This window comes from Takifugu flavidus, chromosome 17, assembly GCF_003711565.1.
Source record: "Takifugu flavidus isolate HTHZ2018 chromosome 17, ASM371156v2, whole genome shotgun sequence".
Classification (NCBI taxonomy): Eukaryota; Metazoa; Chordata; class Actinopteri; order Tetraodontiformes; family Tetraodontidae; genus Takifugu; species Takifugu flavidus.
Genome location: NC_079536.1, coordinates 11,566,201 through 11,584,944, shown reverse-complemented (window position 1 = coordinate 11,584,944; position 18,744 = coordinate 11,566,201). Strand labels below are relative to the sequence as shown.

The 18,744-nt window shown below is 45.4% G+C and overlaps 1 protein-coding gene, 1 long non-coding RNA gene and 1 other non-coding gene across 5 annotated transcripts; 1 reads left to right on the top strand and 2 right to left on the bottom strand.

Annotated features, from left to right (window-relative positions):
* Positions 1-2,046: 2,046 nt before the first annotated feature.
* On the bottom strand, positions 2,047-9,392 carry LOC130513552 (uncharacterized). Of its 3 annotated transcripts, XR_008946751.1 has the most exons (6): positions 9,092-9,392; positions 6,608-6,767; positions 5,437-5,517; positions 3,290-3,581; positions 2,578-2,714; positions 2,047-2,426 (listed from the first exon to the last, which is right to left on the bottom strand). It is a non-coding gene; the product is annotated as an uncharacterized LOC130513552 (long non-coding RNA). The 3 variants fall into 3 exon arrangements; XR_008946752.1 differs by having other exon boundaries at positions 2,047-2,714; positions 3,532-3,581; XR_008946753.1 differs by lacking the exon at positions 6,608-6,767 and having other exon boundaries at positions 2,047-2,714; positions 3,532-3,581.
* A 1,197-nt stretch (positions 9,393-10,589) lies between these two features.
* Positions 10,590-12,469, bottom strand: pomp (proteasome maturation protein). The gene is made up of 6 exons (XM_057012294.1): positions 12,327-12,469; positions 11,958-12,055; positions 11,560-11,620; positions 11,115-11,216; positions 10,915-11,008; positions 10,590-10,827 (listed from the first exon to the last, which is right to left on the bottom strand). The coding sequence occupies exons 1-6, from the start codon at positions 12,327-12,329 to the stop codon at positions 10,760-10,762; spliced, it is 426 nt and encodes a 141-aa protein (XP_056868274.1). The 5' UTR covers positions 12,330-12,469; the 3' UTR covers positions 10,590-10,759.
* Positions 12,470-12,474: 5 nt separating this feature from the next.
* Positions 12,475-12,547, top strand: trnav-aac (transfer RNA valine (anticodon AAC)). Its single transcript has one exon. It is a non-coding gene; the product is annotated as a tRNA-Val (tRNA).
* The last annotated feature ends 6,197 nt before the right edge of the window (positions 12,548-18,744 follow it).

Sequence of the window (18,744 nt, the reverse complement as noted above, 5' to 3'; positions counted from 1 at the left end):
CGTGTTGGCGAAGGCAATCTCTCATTTGTATGATGTGTTTATTGTTATTGTTCTTATTTGTTATCAGCTCGCAGCAGCCGGACAGATGAATGTGGGGAGAACTTGATAAAGACCGATGCGTCCCTCTAAGCAGCCGCACTTGCGAGTGATTGACACGTGTTCTATGGTCTGTATGTGTAGGCATGAGCAGAGCAGATTCAAAGGAGACTAGTTACAGCGTGGAAGTGGGTTAAACCGCGGTGACCGACGGTCGGTCTCCTGCAGAATCTGGTTTTGTCTTCACGTGTGACCGGTCTGGGTAAAGCTGAGCTTCCTGTGCGCTCGCGAGCTAAACCCATCTGAGGTGAATGTAATGAAACTATAATCTGTAAGTGAAGCCTCTCATTAGAGCCACTCAGTCAGGAAAACACGGAGTATTGATACAGGCAGCAGTTGGTCGCTACCCTCAAATGCTCTCATAATTAAATTCCGTGCTCGTCTTACCATCAGCGGCTGACGCTGCTCTCTGCTATCTGGTAATGGTCAAATCCCACATGTCTAAATGGGAATCTACTGGAACTGGAACTCACCCCCTCCCGCAGTCCAATAACGTGCAAATGGGGTTGATTGGAGACCCCTTGGCACCGACCCATGACCACCTCTGAATCAGCTGACTTTAGACCGCAGCGCCACGTCGTGCTTGTGATCCATCAGAACCGGGTCTGGATCCATAACCTTCTGCTCAATATTTGTGCAGGAAACCGGTTCCTGCCGGTTGCTTCATTCCAAGAAATGAGGAAATGAAGCCAGATTCCTGCAGACTAAATCATTATGCTCCGGGAGAACATTGGATCGGTGCGTTATAGTGGTCCTGGTGCGTGGGATTTTGGACGAGCAAACCCGGTAACACCTCTCATCAACACTGGGGCATGAGGACAGACAGACGGCTGTGCATATCACAGATGACACACATATTAGCAGAGCTTCAGAAGACGGCAGCGTTCCTCTGCTGAAGCAGGAAGGTAGTCAGGCCCAGGCTGGGTCCCTGCAGGAGCTGAAGCGTGTTGATCTCTACAGTCTCCCCGTGTCCTCAGAGCTGCTGGGGATGATATTTTGAGGAGTGAAGGACTTAAATCTGGCGCAGACGTCTGGGGAAGATTAACACAAACGCTGCGGGGTTGACTGTTGATCTCTGAGCGGGCTGATCGTGGACGCTGGGATCTTCACATGGAGCCATCAGGACAAACCTACGCCTGAACTCACCACAGAGCCTGAGGGACACGATAAAACCCTCGTTCTCCTCTCTGACACCCTTTCACAGGCGCAGACTTTTAACACTTTAAGTACTTGGATGGCACCGATTGGGTTACATAAACACGACGAGCAGCAGGTTATCTGGGCTGGAACAACATCCTTTCTCTATTCCACCGAGCGAATGAGTGTTTGCAGCACATCCAGCATCTCACACCTCCATAATCACGCCGTCCTAGTCAAAGGAACACACACACACACACACACACACACACGGCCGACCCACTTGGAAGCCTGAGGAGAGCTTTGGGAAGGCAACCATCACAGCAGATTGGGCAAGATGGTGGGAGGGCAGGAGGGAGGAGAAATGCTGAAATGGAGAGATATAGAGGAAGGCAACAGAAGGATGAAGGTCTGGAGAGGATGTTCCACGGTGAAGTGCGGAAATCTGTTTCACTGGATTTGGGGATGAAAATGCTGATCTGGAAATGGGGAAAATTTGTCCTGGCGGGACCAACCCCGAGATCTCAGGGTCAATCAACAGCCTGCAGCTGCTACTGTAAGACAAGAGACATCCTCATTATAAAAGTCTTCTTTCTGACCCTCTGAATATCCAGTCTGGGTGGTGCCCTGTCTATTATGGTCTGTATGTGTGGATAAGGTCCTGTGTGATAAACCTTCAGTAGGTTCACCGGGTTAAAGTCTGAGAAGATTTGTACCCTCAACAGAGGAAAGCGGTCAAAGGAAAGATAAGAGCTTAAAATAGACTTTGATTCTTCTCTTTGAAGGAGAGATTGACAGCACAGAGACAAGTGATGTGTTTTCTAATTGAGTTCTGGGCTGATTTGCTTTATGTGCTTGCTGTCAGCCTGTCAACATGATGTCATCCTCACAAACTTTCCCCATGCCCGCTGCGCCCACATGCAGAAAAACACTAACATATGCACGCCCACAAACTGTTCCAAACCCTCTTTGTCTCCTTTCAGTCTACTTCTCTATATTTGAGGTTTGCTTGTGAATCACCGCAGGACCACAGATGGAAGCAGCTCCTGCTTATGAATCTTCTATGAAAACTGATGAAAATTGTTTAGCAGCATAGCTAAACCGGTTTATTTTACGGTCAGTAACACAGACGCGTCCTCACATCTGCAGCACCTTCTGGTCCACCAAAAGAAGCGTAAATATCAGTCCTGCACCTGAAAGGATGCAAACATTAGCTGCTGATTCCAGGACCTCTCCCGTATTTACGCTGAAGGTTAAACATCGTGACAGCAGACAGACGCTCCCAGAACATCACTGTGGAGAAACGCTGGACATGGTGTGAGTCGGTGCTGATGGAAGACCTACGGTGACGGATCGGAGATAAAATGCTTTTGTCTGCAGGAGCGGGTCGGCCTCCCGAGGCGCCTCCGTCTTCACCATTTGAAGTGCAGGCAACAGAAGGTGGTTTGCAGGTGGTGTTTCACAGCTTCGGGTGAGCGTTTCTGTGAATTAGAGCACAAACGGAGCTTTGTAGGAAAAAACTGGGGCACATGATGCGCCTGCTTATGTAAACGATCGCTGTGTCTAATCTTGAGAAATCGGAAATCGTTACCATCCACTAGGGGGCAGTATGTGCATATTTGATTTGAACTGGAGAAGGACATTTCTTCAATGCCAGTGACGTGAAGGAGCGAGAAAGCTCCACGGCAACAGAGAGAAGCTGCGTTGGGCAGAAGGTCAGTGCGTCTAAATCTTTTATTTAAGCAATCAAACTCTGCATAACGGACTCCAAACATGGTTTTGGTGCTGATATCACCCGTTCGAAGATGCTGTACATCTACAGCCGCTGGGCCGACCCTCGCGAAGGACAAAATAATGTTGCTGATGAAGTGGGACGCTTACAGAAGTCCCATACATCCATTAAACAGCAAACTTTTCCATTTCACAGTTTTAGCAATAATTCCTTTATCTGTTTGCTGAAACCTTGGCAAACGCCTGCGGAATTGATCCCTACGAGCTTTCTCAGTCATTCTACTCCTTAAAACAGATATTTTAAACATGCTGTGGTGCAACCTACTTTAATGACACCAAACTTTTAATCCGTTTGGACGGATCTCAAAGGGCCCCTGGACTCTGGATCAGCCTTCCTGAGGAGATATAAGGCTGCCTCAGCGGAAGGAGGATGTTTACTCTTAAATTTCAGCCAGAGCTGGTGGTTATCATCAGATGATATCAACCCCTCAAAGAAAAGCCTCAGACGCTCCATAGAACATGTACGAAGAATGAATGAATGAATGAATGAATGCAGGCAGAACTCACCCATTCACCCATTCAGTCCTTTACAGTGACTCTTAGGTTGAACCTTCTGCCTGTGAAGATGGAAGAGGAACACAGCGTCATTTTGAGGGTGATAACTAATGTACTGTTCACTGACGTGACTGGAAATGTTGTTACTGACGTCTTTGATGACTTCACACCTTCATGCCAAGCTCATGGCAAAGGCAGACGTGAATCACAAACATGCAAAGGTGGTTTTCTCCCCCCTCGCAGCGCGCACACCTCACCCTTTTCCTCACCCCTCCAGCTTACATGCTGGAGGTGCCGCATGAGTCCCCAGATCAAGACCGAGAGCTTTAAAATGTCTCGTCTGACAGCAAAGGAAAAGACACCTAATGCAACACAACACTAGTGTTTCTGCTGAAATATGTCAGAAATGGCGTCGATATACATTAGGATGATGTCTGCCACTGTTTTTGTTGTACAGTTTTTAAAGGGTTTTAAAACAAACACGAGATATGAACGACATATATTGGATAAAACGGTATAGAAGTACAGAACACAGCACTAAGCTGGACCAGGTTTTAGTCCCTCCCAGAAACCCGGGGACATCTGTCTCTGATGACGCAGGTAGCGGATCACAGTCGGTTCAGCTGTTAGAGATAATTATAGAGTCTTCAGATGGAGTCGGCCTCCAAAACACGCCACCTTCGCATCCAACCCTGATGCCAGCGGCTCCTCGAGTTGCCTTTATACTCCTCCTTTTTCCAGATGAGCTTCAGCAGAAGGTGGTCTTGGCTCAAGGTTTCTTCCTGTTAACGGCAGTTTGTTTCCCTCACCACCGTCACCTGAAGGGGCTGCAGTTGCGTTTGACGAGCGCTGCATCATGTGACTCTTCTCTAAATAACTAAAGAACAAGTGGGACTACTTTTCTCACAGACGGAGTCACTGAATATGGCCCAGTTCGGCTCTTCGCCGTGTGGGCCTGTGTTAAATTGGGTTAGTGGGGGCCTGGAGAGATTTCAAGGAAATTATTGGGTAAGAATAGCACCACCCACAGCTCGCCGAAGGGAGACAAAGACAGAAACTGTACCTGTAAGGAGCCGAGAGGACAAGAGGAACGAGAGCTGGATGTAGAAATTGATTCAGCAGGAGTGACAAATCATTAAACCCAAGCTGAGCATTTGCGCTGTGTGAAACACAATTAACAAGTCACAGGAAGTTCATTAATTTCCAACAGAGCAGGGAGACGCTGGGAAATCAGCCATCAATATCAGCACGTGGACTATTGCCTGTAGAAAAGGGCTTAAAGAGCCGTCTGACGAGCGGAGCCAAGCTGCAGCTGCAGAATAACGGCTGTCAAATACGCAGTTCCCTGAAAAGTCTGGGTCCAGAAAGTTCCTGTTCTCATATTTCCGAGTAGGCGGCAGAGTTTTAGTGAAGCCACGGCGCTCCCTGGGGTCACAACACAGGAAGTAGCCTGTGATCCGCGAGGATAAAGCTGTCAAAATAGAAGCAAAGGCAATTTCATTTATGACAAGTATCATGGAATTGCATTAGATTGTCCTCAGTAACCCACTGTGACCATTCACATATGTGACATATATGAATCAACAGGGTGGTGTTGGGGGGCATGACTGTGCCGGTCTCCTGAAACGGAGGCAGCTGTCACCATGGCAACAAAGTAGAGGCCTTGCTTGCGTTTGAGTTCAGGTCAGATGGGATTTAATGTGCGAGACGTGTGAAAGTAGCTGGTCAATAAGGTTGCCAATAAATCCAATGAAGACGTAGAGCCCACTCAGGAAGTTCTGGCTCGGAAACACTCGGTGCATGAAAGAGTGAAGCTAAAGTAAGACGGAACTCTGCCATCAGACCTGTTCGTAGGGCTGAAGACTCCTTTTGTGTAGATGCAACCGACCTCCAGTTTCCTGCGTAAAACCTAATTACCTAATGGAAGCGCTGTGCTGAGGGAGCAGACATTGATTTCAGATCCGGTGGTCTTCAGGGTTACAGCAGGACCGCCTGTACCTGCACAGATAAGGCAAACGAAGCTACAGGCTTAAAGATGTAAAGGGCTGTGCGTTGACTTGAATATACAAGTTTTAACACGTTTATTATTTTGTGTGTTCTCCATCAGCTGAGCTGTAAGATAAAAGTTTTGCCGTCATTGTTGGAAATAAAGAGTGAACCATGGTATTTTCTAAATGGGACAGCCTGCTGGGGCATACAGGCCTGTGTACTCCAGCTGTGATAAAGGTTCCGCCTGGGAAGCAGATCCTCGCTGTGGCTGAAGGCCGGGCAGCAGAGGGGAGCCCAGCATGGAGGACCAGCTACACGTTGCCTGCTGCGGTCTAAAAATGGCAGCTCGAGTCCACTTTACAAAGATTCTCCATCGACTTTGCCGCCACTCAGAGATCAGGATTGTCGGGCTGCAAACGTGGTGAAACATAGTGGGACGCTAATATTTGAACCTTCAGCTGGACCCGTGAAGGTTCTGAGATGAGCTGAGAAGACCGAACACCCTCAAGCAGCGCTTCTTCCAGTAACTGCAGAAATGCCCTTTAATTGGCAACACCCCCAAACGGACCCAAACCCGCATGGATTCAAGCTGAAAGGTTGAACTTTGGGTTTCAGAGGTTCCTCAAACAGGTTTTGTGCCTTAGAGGAAGCCGAGGATGTCAGCTCGCGCGGTTTAAAGACTGGTTTCATACCGGCCGCTCTCCCCTCTGCCACTAGCTGTGTTCGTGCTCTCAGACGGGGGAAACTGCAGCGCACACTGATTGGGTTTATTGGCAGTAGCTGTGGAAGATGCCTACATGGCTTCTGATGTCGCGCTTGATAAAGATGGATCAGCACATGAGGCTATCAGCAAAGCACTTCTCTCTTCCATCTCATTAAGAAGATCACATTCGGGAACAGAAGCACGCTGCGTCATTAATCTCTGATTTCTATGGAAGGTTTGTACCCAGACAAAACTGTTCTAAAAGGCAACAGGAGTCACAGCCGACTGCAGGAAAATGGTCGTGGTGCTGAATTATTTGCTGCCGTAGCCCTGCAGTGAGGGAAATGTGCACTAATACTGGCCAGACATGTGGGTTGAATGGATTTACAATTTTACCTTCAGGAGCGTGAATCCATCCCCTCATTTTATGGTAAACAGCTCATGAATCTTTAGTGGCTCTCACAGTTTCACATAGATGGTTGTTCTTTGAGTTATTTGCTGCTTTTTACATTTCCCGGCTGCACGGGTCATTCAGAATAGCACCACGCCAGCTCATCTGTGGCAAACGTTGCAAAAAAAGGATTTTTATCAGACACCCCGGTCTGGGCTGAAGCCTGTGGGATAATACAGATGTATGGTGCACAGATCTTAAAGGACACGATAAAATTAAGGATTGAAAACAAAAACACAAAGGAAATAACAATCAGGAGTTGAAGTTCTTAACGTGGCCTCGACTTCTTTGCTTGTTTGTGAAATACCGAAGCAACTAGCTGAAATCTAACAAGATTTAGGTTAAATAGCAACATATGAAAGAAGCAAAGCCCCAGCCGGCGAGTGTGAGGCAACTATGGCATCACGTTCTACCCCGTGTTCAGTGGCAGATGGGACAGCATGGGGGTCAGACTGCACGGGGCTTTGGCATTTGAGCAAGGAGCGGGGGGGGGGGGCGCTACCCTTTACATGGTGTTGGGAGGTGCGGGGTGCAGGTTCAGACGGTATGACTGATGAGAGATGCCCATCAAGATGAAGCCAGAGCAGGAGGTAGAATTTACAGCCTGCCAATGATCAGCCAGTCAAAAGCAGGCAAGACTTCCCCCGATGTCATCAGACACGACAAGATTCTCACTGGACATCTGCTCCGCGTCCGTTTTCTGTTTGTCCAGTTTGATTTTAGACTTTTAAAATAGCCCAAACTCAAACGGTTGTTCTATAACCGGGGTGCCCTGAAAGCAGGAAAGAAAGCCTGTGGATTTCCTGTCAGTGGGTGCTGCTGAGGAGCAGGCTGTCAATATACAGACTGATGGAACCAGTGAGGAGAATAACATCTACCACCCACCGGTGCTCCATAGGAACATGGCTATTCCAGTGCAACAGCTCCAATCAACAGCTATTTAAAGACCACACAGGCTGAGTGCAGGCTGAAGTCCATGAGGAGCATCTGGATGCGAGTGTGTGAAAGTAAAAACAGTTGTACTGTATGATGAAAAAGACCACATCAGGAGCCAGATGAGGTTATTCTGCACTGCTATATGAGATTAATATAAATACAATATATATATATACGGTATGCGTGTGTAGATCAAGTCTACTGCAGTTACAGTCTGTCAACAACTTGAATTAAAACGCATCTCATTCACAGGAAGTTGAAATTCATGTGTGGCCATGGCAACCAGCTCCCAGTCAGTCAGGCCCACATCCTTCAGCAGTCATTGTGATTTGTGGAGCAATTGCCACAGCTGGAGGAAAAGGAGCACTTCAGCGGGGTAGTCGGCCTCCTGCCTGACGAGCGGCACCCTCACGGTGTGTGTTGACACGTGCACACTCCCCCAAGTCAGGGCAGGGGATTAAACTGCACGTGACAGCTGAAAGAGGTGGATACAGGTGGGTTTTCTTTGGGTCGAAGGTTAGCGTTATAGGAATGGGATAAACACGGGATATAACCACTAGGTGGCGCTTTGGCTTATAGTCCCACCTGAGCTCGTGATACGATGCTTGTGAATTGACCTGTAAGGTTGAAAAATAACTGGCCAAACTGGGAAGAGGGGGCATTTAACCTAACCTGACTGGTTCTCTCTTTGCAGCCCTCAGTGACAATGGCCTTTAGGAGAACTGTAGGGTTCAGATCTTAACCAGGGACATGCACCTGGATGCTAGGTACTAACCTAACCTCAACCCCACAGCACCAACACCACACCACCTCTCTTCACTGTGATCTTACAGCAGCTGGATCAAGACATTTTTATTTTTTTTAAACATACGTTATGCAGTTTCAGGCCAATACTCTTGGGAAATGGAGGCATTTGCTAAAACCAGCAAGGCCAAACTATGTAACACTAAATCCTGTGTGCTTGCCAAAAACTACAATCTACTTGTTAAATATTTCAATGTATGCAGCTTCAGAAGTCATTTATACATGAGAGCAAACACAACAGTACCACATCCTCTACTGATGGACAAAGCTATGACAAATGTGCTACTGTAGAAAACATCAAACTTAATTTATATTCTGTTAAACTAGAGTCTCCAAAGCGGGTGCCATTTGTTGTCAAAAGCAACATCGAGCTAAGCTCTTCTGCAGCCATGCATAGATCAGATGAGTCCCATTGGACACAGGACAAATTTCCATGGTGGTTGAGAGATGGACTGGAGGAGGAACTAGAGAGCCCATCGAACAGCACTGTGTGGATCAACAGTGCCACCTATTGGTTAAAGATAAACGTGCTTGAAAATGACAATAACCTGTCTTATTAATAAGTTTTTTGTCCAGCTATCCAAGTGTAGTGTATTTTCATGTTTATCCACCTTTATACAAAATCTAAATTTAATATAGCAAATTCGGGAATTGTTATGTAAATATTTTATCTATCAAACATTTCAAACCTCATTAGATCGCTGCGACGGTCCCGTGGTGATTCCACTCCGGTAAAACAGGAACTTAGTTGAATTGGTTCCGCCTGCCGGTTGTTTCACACTACCGCCAATTTCAAACAAAAAATAAGTTGATTCGACTGTGTTATCATAATATTGTTTAAAAAATGGTCGATAAAATGATTTCTCTATTGTTGGTTTACGTGGATATTAAACGTCTCCGTTTATTCACCATCTTTGATGGACAGATCGCTACAGAATTGTATTTGAACCGTCAAATAAAACCTGATCATCGTTTACGTGCATATGAACGACAGCTTTCACAGTATTGTGCAATAGTGCCAGCGATCAAAGGTGTCGTACGAATAAATTTGAGTATCTTTGCTCTGCCTGAGTGATTGGGTAAAAATCCAGTGACGTAATTCCCAGAATGCCATGCAACTGATTAGTTCTTAAATTCGATACATTCTGAAATAAGAAGAACGTTTAATCTTTTGCATTTTCCTTTTAGTTTCATAAAAAATGTATATAAACATAAGTATGTGCGCAGCGAGTAACAATGGTGATAGCTTTACCCTATTTTATATTCATTTCGCAACTTGACTCTATAAATAATAGCAAGCAACCTTGGTGCTCTCGGCTGGTCCGATGGCGGTGAGATTTCAATTGATTGCTACAGTGAGTTACAGAACCTCTATGTTTCTTCTCTCCCCTCCCTCACCGCCGGCCTTGACTAGCTTTTGCTCTTCATATTAATCATCTTTAGTTGTTCATGCGGACTAATTTAAATGTACAAATCAGTGAGTGTGTTTTACAAAAGGGTTAAGCTGTATCATCTTTTTTCTTTATCCTGTACATTGAACAAAATAAATCACTTGTATATAGCCTTGCTAACTTTATTGTCTTGGCAGGAATCGTCAGCTCATTTAAAATCAATCCATGCTGTTGTGGTGCACACATAGGGGTGTATCTCACACCCAGGTGATGCGTGGGGTGATGGGTGTGGTTAGCCCTTGATTTGATGCACTGTTCCATTAAGTATTGTCTGTTGGATGCAGAATAAAGACGTCCAACCCATCTCCTCTGTCTGAGTCGTTCCTCGTCCTGCCACACTATAAACCTTAATCTAGATAATAATCCATTTTTATGAGAATAATTTGGATGTCTTTTAACAATGGCATGTGCATGAAATTGACCCATTATTTATGATTACTTTAATTTGAAAGGGAAATATCAGGGGTGAAAAATCGTTACCAGCTGCTGAATTATTTCATTTTGGGGACTTAACACATTAAAACATGTCCTTGACAGCCCTGTTGACAAGCGTTGGATAGTTGCCTTCTTAAAATCCAAACCCAGTGTTTGATCGTCAGCTTCATATCAGCCTCGAATCTTTCCTGAACGTTTTCTGGAGGATGCAGAAGAGAATAAAGGAGCACCTACTGACCTTCATGGTTACACTTTAAAAAAAAATAAAAAATGATAGTGTGAGTTTAAGAATGAGTCAGAATTATTTATTACAGATTTATTAGAAATGCTTTCCGAGCTGGAATCATACACAAGCACTAAATGTCAATCTGAATAACATTAAATCCAAGACAAATAATCAGAGCACCCCCCCCTTCTGACTTCAACAGCATCGATCCCGCATCAGTGTGTCTTTGCATATCCGCCTTTCTTTCACAACAGTCCCAGTTTGTACTCCACCATCAGGTGTGGATCACCCATCATTTCACTCTGAGCTGGATCTGCAAGGTGATAGAACAAAACAAATGTCAGAATCTATATTCAGACAGGTGTCTGGGTGACTGTAACCATGGGGGTCAGATTCTGACCATTTAGGATGTCTTCAAAGCCGACGGACTCGTCATTGCCCCGCAGAGTATCCACAGCCAGGTTTGAACTGGGTAAAAATGGCAGCCGCTGGATCTGAAGGAGCAGCGACATCAAGAATAAACAATACATCAGTAAACAGGTAAAAGGGTCTAAGAAGGCTGTACATATGGGTGAGAGAGAGAGACACACGTCCCGTTACCTGTCGTGCTGCCCTGTACTCCATCTGCAGTTTGAGAGGAGCATGAAGACCCTGGATGTTCCGGAGCGTTGAGAAACTCATTTTATCCCTGTTCAGTTGAAACTGCAAACCAAATCACAGATCTCATTTGTCAGCAACTAGTGTCTAAACATCAGGCAAATGTTAATAGTGATCTATCACAAATATGCTGTTGGCACACAAATGTGAAATCTGTTAACTGACATTTAAAAAAAGGCTACCTTCTTTTGCACTTGCAAAGTAGCTAATGTTAAAATTTAGCACACTTTTACTATAGATAATATCATTTTGATAATTTTCTGTAATCCCGTTTTAGATCTAATGCATGAAAAGGTGTGTGTTGTGATCACCAGCTGTTGAAACAACTATTGACTTAATACTTTTCCTGGCAGTAATGTGAAGGAGTTTAATCATTTATACCACTTACATTTTTTTCCGACAGCTCCAGCGGATGGCTTGGCATGAGCTCATTCTTCACGCTTGAAAAACTGGACAACAAAAGAAGTCAATATTTAATGCAGTTTACTAAAATAAGTACCCAATGAATAAAGTGGAGGTATTCAAATATCAAATTTTAGGTCAAGAGTTTGCACATTTGTTTCAAAGTGCTTTTCGATCGTTCATGGATGCAAACTGAGGAAGGGGAAAACTGCACCTTTAAATCATTTACGTCATTGTACAGCAGATATTGTAAACGTCAAACATCTACAATAACTTTACATGCGTTACACTTAACCTAACCCTGGAAAATGTTTGCCGGTTTGCCCTCAAAAGCTCATTTTAAAGCACAAAACCCTGGCAAACGCCTTGGACGGAGTATCTCACCCGCTTCGGATGGAGTCTTGCACTCCGTAGGCTCCCTGAGGACACAAACCCGCCACCGGCACACTGTCTTTCAGCTGAGAGCGAAGTCCTCGACTATCCTGTAATGAGCAGGGACATTAATATACATCTTTCAGACATAAACGATTTAGTTTTCGATGTGGAAAACATACTCGCTAACCATGAACTAGCATTAGCTTGAGTGACTAATCAAATTCACAACCAACGCTAAATCTAGTGGGCTACAACCCCCTAAACATTCGGTTTCACGAGTGTGAAACAAAGGTATATGTACTACACGGGATGAAAAAAACCCAATGTGAATAAAAAAGATCAACAGGGAGAAAATTCTTTGAGATTAGGCAACCATACCATCGTTGCTAAGGTTCTTCCACTTTCTATTCAATACACTTCAACATCCGGTTGAGTCGCGTTTTCAGGACGACATATCCGGCAAGCGGAAGCATAGTGGTCGCTGTAATGTAATATTGCGTGATATTTGTAGAGCGACCCGTACCCAGTTTCCGTAGTGTAGTGGTTATCACGTTCGCCTAACACGCGAAAGGTCCCCGGTTCGAAACCGGGCGGAAACACGTTTTGATATCAGACCCCAATTTAATCATTGATGCTTCATTTAATAATCTCCACGATTTTTCAAAAATTGTCAGTTAAAATCTTACAGCAATTAATTAATATAAAATAAAGTGTTGTCACATGGAGTGTAATCAGTCAAATTTGAGCCATGCATTTTTAAGGGAACAAATACAGACAGGTCAAATATTATTTATTGAAAATGTGGATATTTTTGTTTTTTTTTGATTGTTTTTTTTTTTTTTAAACCCGAGGCCTTGGACGTCCCCTGGAAGGAAAGAACGGTAGAAAATGGATGGGTGTTATTCCAACGCTGAACAGTAGATGGCAGTAAACAACTGACAATAAACAACTGCACTTCCAACTACTGTCATGGCACAACAGTGGGTCTGAAGTCCAGGTTGTACGGCGCAGTTCTGTGCTGTTTCAATCCAGAATTATCCTAGACAAGACTGAGTAGCTGAGCACAGTAACCGGAGGGAGTCTCTCCCTTCTGGGCTCTGGGCGGTGTATGTCTCACCTGGACAGAGACCCCTCTACAACCGTTTCAAAGGCTCATCTAAGCTTCCTGGGTATGGTTTACAGGTGTTCTACCTGAGGGAGGACGTGTTAGTGTTCACCAACCGCGATAATCTAGGTCAGGAACTGTTCTGTCAGGAGCCTTAAAAAGCAAAGGAACAGACTCAACAACAGTTTCTACTCATGACAAACAACATGGATTATTTTTATTGAATTCAAGTCCTGCCCATCCCACACTGCAGCGTGGAATCAAACTGATGTAATTTTACTAACCTAAGGAGAAATGTACTGTATCACAGCGCTAACAATTACACCCATAAATCAATAGACAGACAAGAAGCGCCTCTGATAAGAAGCTGAGGAAGTGTAGCTTATTCCTCTCATCAGGATTTAATGATGTTTTCCTTCTGTGGTAGTCTCACACTTTCTCATTCTGTCTCATTTTTCCTCCAGACATTTGCATGACTGCAGGCAGCAGCAACGCTTTGTTGAACCAGTCATCCGGACCTGTTTTATTCTTCGTCATCATTCTGCATCACCTGTATTTGCTGCTATTTGCTCTTGGCTCAGCTGTTCTTCTTTGCCTGACATCCATCTCACCATCCTCCTATTCCCCCTCTCTGACTCCGACCTGCCCCAGATTCTTTTCCATTTGCTGGAAAAGAAAACAAGCTCCCGCAAGCTGTCAGTGAAAAGAGTGACTATTAATTATATTTTATCTTTCGGATAGAAACTTATCGACTCCAGCAGACATTCTCAGGTTGGCACATTCACTGTCTCCTTAATAGCTTTTTGGATTATTCTATATTCAATTTATTTGGAATCGCAATGACAATGGAGTTCTAATGGAAAAATACATATCAGCCGTTGACTGTTAGCATGTGAGCATGATCATCAGAGGAGACTTCAGTATCCGGCTGCCCCCGGCGAGCCCGATGGTGCCTGCAGGCTGGACATCGGTGCCCTGATCAGGTTCACACTGAGCACAAGGACGGGATTAAAAGCTCTGCCTGGAGAATCGTCCAGCAGTAATGAGGAGACCCTGGCTCCCACGTCCGAGGAATTCTCTGCTACGTCTGATCTCATGTGTGATCTCATTTGTTTCTGTTGTGCACCGACAGACAACAACCTACAAACCGACTGTTGAAAATGGGTGCAAAAACTTAAAATGGCACCGATGCTACTTGCCACCTCTTCCTATGTTTCTTATGCAGTCAGATTACAGATTATCCACCTGATCTGCTGCTGGTCACATTATAAAAGGCGTCACATGACCGGTCCATTAACCTGTTTTATGTCCGTCCCTCCACATCAGACGGAGGTAATGCCATCCGGACGGGACTTTGTGGAACACATGAAAACTGATTACAACTGACGGCAGCCATAGATTCCCTCTCAGGATTCATACAAATGAGAGTTGTCTGAAGCCCCGAGAGCCTGTGTCAGACCTCTGCGTCTCCTTGCTAGAAATAATTCGATCACAAGGGCAGCAAGTCTTTGCCAAAAGACTTCCTGTTTACTTCAAGGCTGTATTTAAAGGAAAACAATTATACAACAGTCAAATTATCTACCAAACTCTCTTTCCTACTTTAATAGTTACTGACAGTTTATTGGGATTTACTATGATTTAAGTGATGGAGGAGTGATTTTATTTAGGTCACTTATCTTGACGCGCGCTGGTTTTCACACCATAAATGCATGCGTATGTCTTTCTTTTAAATGGTTTAAGGTTTAAAAGGTTTAAAAACAAACCCTGAAGACCATTAATGGGGGTTGGGACACTTCCTGGGGGCTCGGTGTTGAGAGCAGGTGTTTCCTCTTCTGCAGCTCCACAGCAGTCCTTGTATGACTTCTGATCATATCAGTAACACACACACTCACACACTCACACACACACACACACACACCACACACACACACACACACACGCACATTTAGATTGGACCCAGACTTTTTTCCCCTCATTATTTGGAGCGCCGTGACTCACAGATTTCCTCCATTGTTAGCACACATTCCCAAAATGGCTCATGAGGGATTTGATGAAGCCGAAACCTGAATCCTTCTGTTGTTCCAGACTTGTGATATTTAAAAAGGTCGGATTTCACTTGCTGTGTATGAAGAAGAGTTTTGAATTCAGACTCCCATTTATAAGTCTCATTGTGGGATATCAGGGGAAGAGTGAGACCGCCACAACGTTCACCGCTTGATTTAGGAGCCATCACACTTGACACTAATGCAGATGTGGTTTCCTCAGGATAAGTGACTCACAGCAGGATCCACAAGTCTCAGATTTAGAAAGCTTATTAATGGGTTTCCGGGCTGCGCTGGACTTCCCAAAGAGCTGCTTCAGCCGGACGAGCCCCATTCACAGAAGCCAATATTAAAGGAAACAGGAGCGTCTGTGTAGATCTTCAGGTACTGCTGGCCTGGTGGTCTTTGATGATGATGATGATGATGATGGAGGGTCAGACCTAATGTCAGTGCAAGCAAAGTTCATAGACTGAGACACATCCTCTAAATGAAGGAAGCGGAACCTTTAGTGAGTTATTTATGACCTCCACAGGACCTGTAGGAAGGATAAACAACTTCAGTATCCAGTGATGGATGTAAGCGCTCTTCTGCTCCTTTCTGTCACTCACACACAAAAAAGCAGTTGTAGTTATACAAAAGCCAGTATTTCAGAGCAACACTTCACATATATGTGTTGTGTGTTTGATTGTCGGGAGTTCTGGTTGTGTGTCCTTGTTTTACCTTTATTGAAGTGGTCTCATTACCTTCCTGCCCTTGAGCCTATTTAAGCCACGCCCCTTTGCCCTTCTGTCCAGGTTATCTTGTTACTCGTTTGCTTCCCTGTCTCAGACCTGAAGTCCCAGTCCCAAAGAGTTTTTCTTGTGAAACAAATCATCGCACAATTTACCAGATTTACTGAGTTCCTGGAAGAAAAAAAACCTGTTACATTTTGAGACCCCGCCCCTGTTTTTGTGTGACTGCATGGAAGGCAGCAGGGGAAAGACCATTATCGCTCTTCAGCAGGATGAGAGGACGCCATCGATGTTCTGAATCAATAGAGACCAATTTCAGCTGAAATGATAGGATGGAAGGTCAGAACCAGCGAGTATGGCTGCGTCACAGAAGAATAGCCACTTTATTGGCATACAGATGAGAAATGAAGCGTTTTTAAACTCTATACAACCTAAAACTGCTATTCAATATGTCGTGACTAGCATCAGTTATAGTGCGTCAGAAAATGTAACAGAAATGTGACAGCAGCCCAGTAACAGATGGAGCCGCTGGGATGGCTCGGGGCATGAAACTGTTGTGGAACGTAGTTGTTCTGGTTCTGGTGCTGCAGAACCTCCTCCCAGTGGGGAGCAGGGAGAACAGTCCACCATGTGGGTGTGTGAAGTCCTCTGCTGCGACCGCGCTGTGAGCAACATCCTGGATCTGGGCAACATCTGGATGATTTCCTCTGCTCTCCTCGCCACCCTCTGCAGGGATTTTGGACCTGAGCTTTGTTGTTGGTGAGAGTTGAGTGGAGCAATGATCAATCCCTTGGTCTTCTCAACATTCAGGGTCAGATTGTTCCATTCCACAAGATCCTTGTGAGGATCTGATGGAGACAGAGATGAAGCTGGAGAGTTGTTTCCTCTTGTGTTGGGGGCTCCTTTGGTTTGGCTGATAGGAGAAAGAGGTGGGTCGAGCCTGGGAGCCAGTGTGGAGATGATGTGGTCCTTCACCAGCCCATCATTATAGGTGGCAGTGAGCAGGATGCTTGTCATTCAGGCACCTAATGGTTGATTATTTAGAGCATATATGCAGAGAACATCAACATTAATCAGCAATAACTCTAGTTCACTGTTCCTGGTTCCTGACGGCACCTGAGCAGTAGCATTCTGGACCAGCTACATCACTCTGGGACAGAAGGTGCTGGACTTTAGTGATGTTGCCCGGTCATAAGAGGGAGAGCTTGAAAGGAGCTGAACATGGGCATCCACACCGAGGTTCCCCACCCTGGTCCCGGGGGCCCGGTTAATGTCTCCCAGTGAGGCTACATCAATAGAGAACATGTTCCTCAGGTGCTTGGGTCCTAGTACTTCAGTCTGCTTTCAACTATAGGACATTTGTGGTCATCCAGGTCTTTGTCTTTGAGGTGGAGGTGGCGTTTCAGGAGCTGATCAGTTTGGTCTGGCTCTGTTAATGAGTATAATTGGGTGTCGTCAGCATAACGATGTAAGTTGATGGAAATGTGACAGCCTGGATCCCCAATTATGTGCTCCTGGTGTTGTTGGGATCAGGAAGAAGCCTTGAACTTGCTAGCATGTGCACCGCCAGCATGTGCAGGCTTTGCTGTTCTATTGGCACGGTTGAGGCTGGCTGTAGCCGTTCTGAGCTCAGCCTCATCTCCGGATTTGAAAGTGTTGTTCCGAGCTTGTTGTTTTTCCCTGCTGGAGAAGCAGCAATGTACTGGTGCACATCAGCATGTTCACTGACCATGGCAGCAGCTTTGAACGTGTCCCTCCATGCATTAGGAGTCCTGCAGGGATTTTTTCCCCCCTCTCGTGCCAGAACTTCACCTGCCTCGCGGTGGGTTTTCCTCTGGCCAGCAGGAGCCTGTATGCTGGCATCAGCATCACAGCCAGATGGTCTGAGGAGCCAAGATAGGGACGAGGGGCAACTCTCGAAGCCTTTCAGATGGCTGTGTAGGCTGAGTCCAGTGTGCTGAATCCCCTGGTTAAGAATTACCTGTAAGAAATCTGCTTTGTATTCTTCTGAAATAATGTTTCTTTCATTTTCTCAATAAACATCAATAGTAAAATGTCCACATATTGCTACTTTATTATTGTGGGGAACTAATTAATTATTCTTGTAATCACAGCCTGTCTATCTCCAGCACGTCCTAAACTCCTTTTCCCCAAATGCTCTCAACGGCCTCCAGCTTGACTGTCCTGTTGCGTGAGATGGTTTCATTAAAAGATGCAAAGTCATTCAGTCCTCTTCATGCTTCCCTCTTTCCTTGCTTTCCTTCTCGCCCTTCCTGCTCCTTCTCCCACCTCCTAATCTCCTCTGCTTCCTGTCCTACGATGCCTCATGTGCACAGCAGAGCAGCGAAGGCCGAGTGCGAGTGAGGAATCGTTTTCCCTGCAGCCGTTCTCCTGCTGACAAACGAGACACACACTGGTGTTGATGCTTCGGGGCAGCCGGGGTCGTGTTCTACACAAGACATTTGCATTGTGTTAGCGAGCAGAGGCAGGCTGAGCTCGGCTGCCGCAGCCTGATTATGCCGCTCGGCATCTGTCGTAGTTCCGTCGAGATTCTGGGGAAGCTCCCACAGTCCAGAGGCAGGAATGAGGGTGATGTTCTGAGGGGGAATATTGTACAAAATGCTTTTGGAGTATGAAACAGATATTTGTAGGAAATGTGCATTTGCAAGACATTTGCAAAATGCGCAGCCGGAATCTGATGCAATCAAAGGTGCATTCGTGCGTGCACAGATCTGTAACTGTGGACATAAATCTGGAGGCATGTTGACAGACAGAATGTTCCATCAGTAAGACCATTGACGTTTGTTTTCCTTTGGATTATCATGAGTGTTTCTCATAGAGATGACATTTAAATGACCACATTAGGGATTCTTCCCAAATAACTCATCGATTAACCAGGACTGGTTGTAAAACTGTAG

Bases quoted from the DNA above. Each gene is read 5' to 3' on its own strand.
- pomp (XM_057012294.1), bottom strand. The intron at 11,621-11,957 runs GTGAGATACTCC...TTTGTTGTCCAG, and splicing joins CAAGACTCCATCCGAAGCGG to TTTTTCAAGCGTGAAGAATG. The intron at 10,828-10,914 runs GTCAGAATCTGA...ATCACCTTGCAG, and splicing joins CTTTGAAGACATCCTAAATG to ATCCAGCTCAGAGTGAAATG.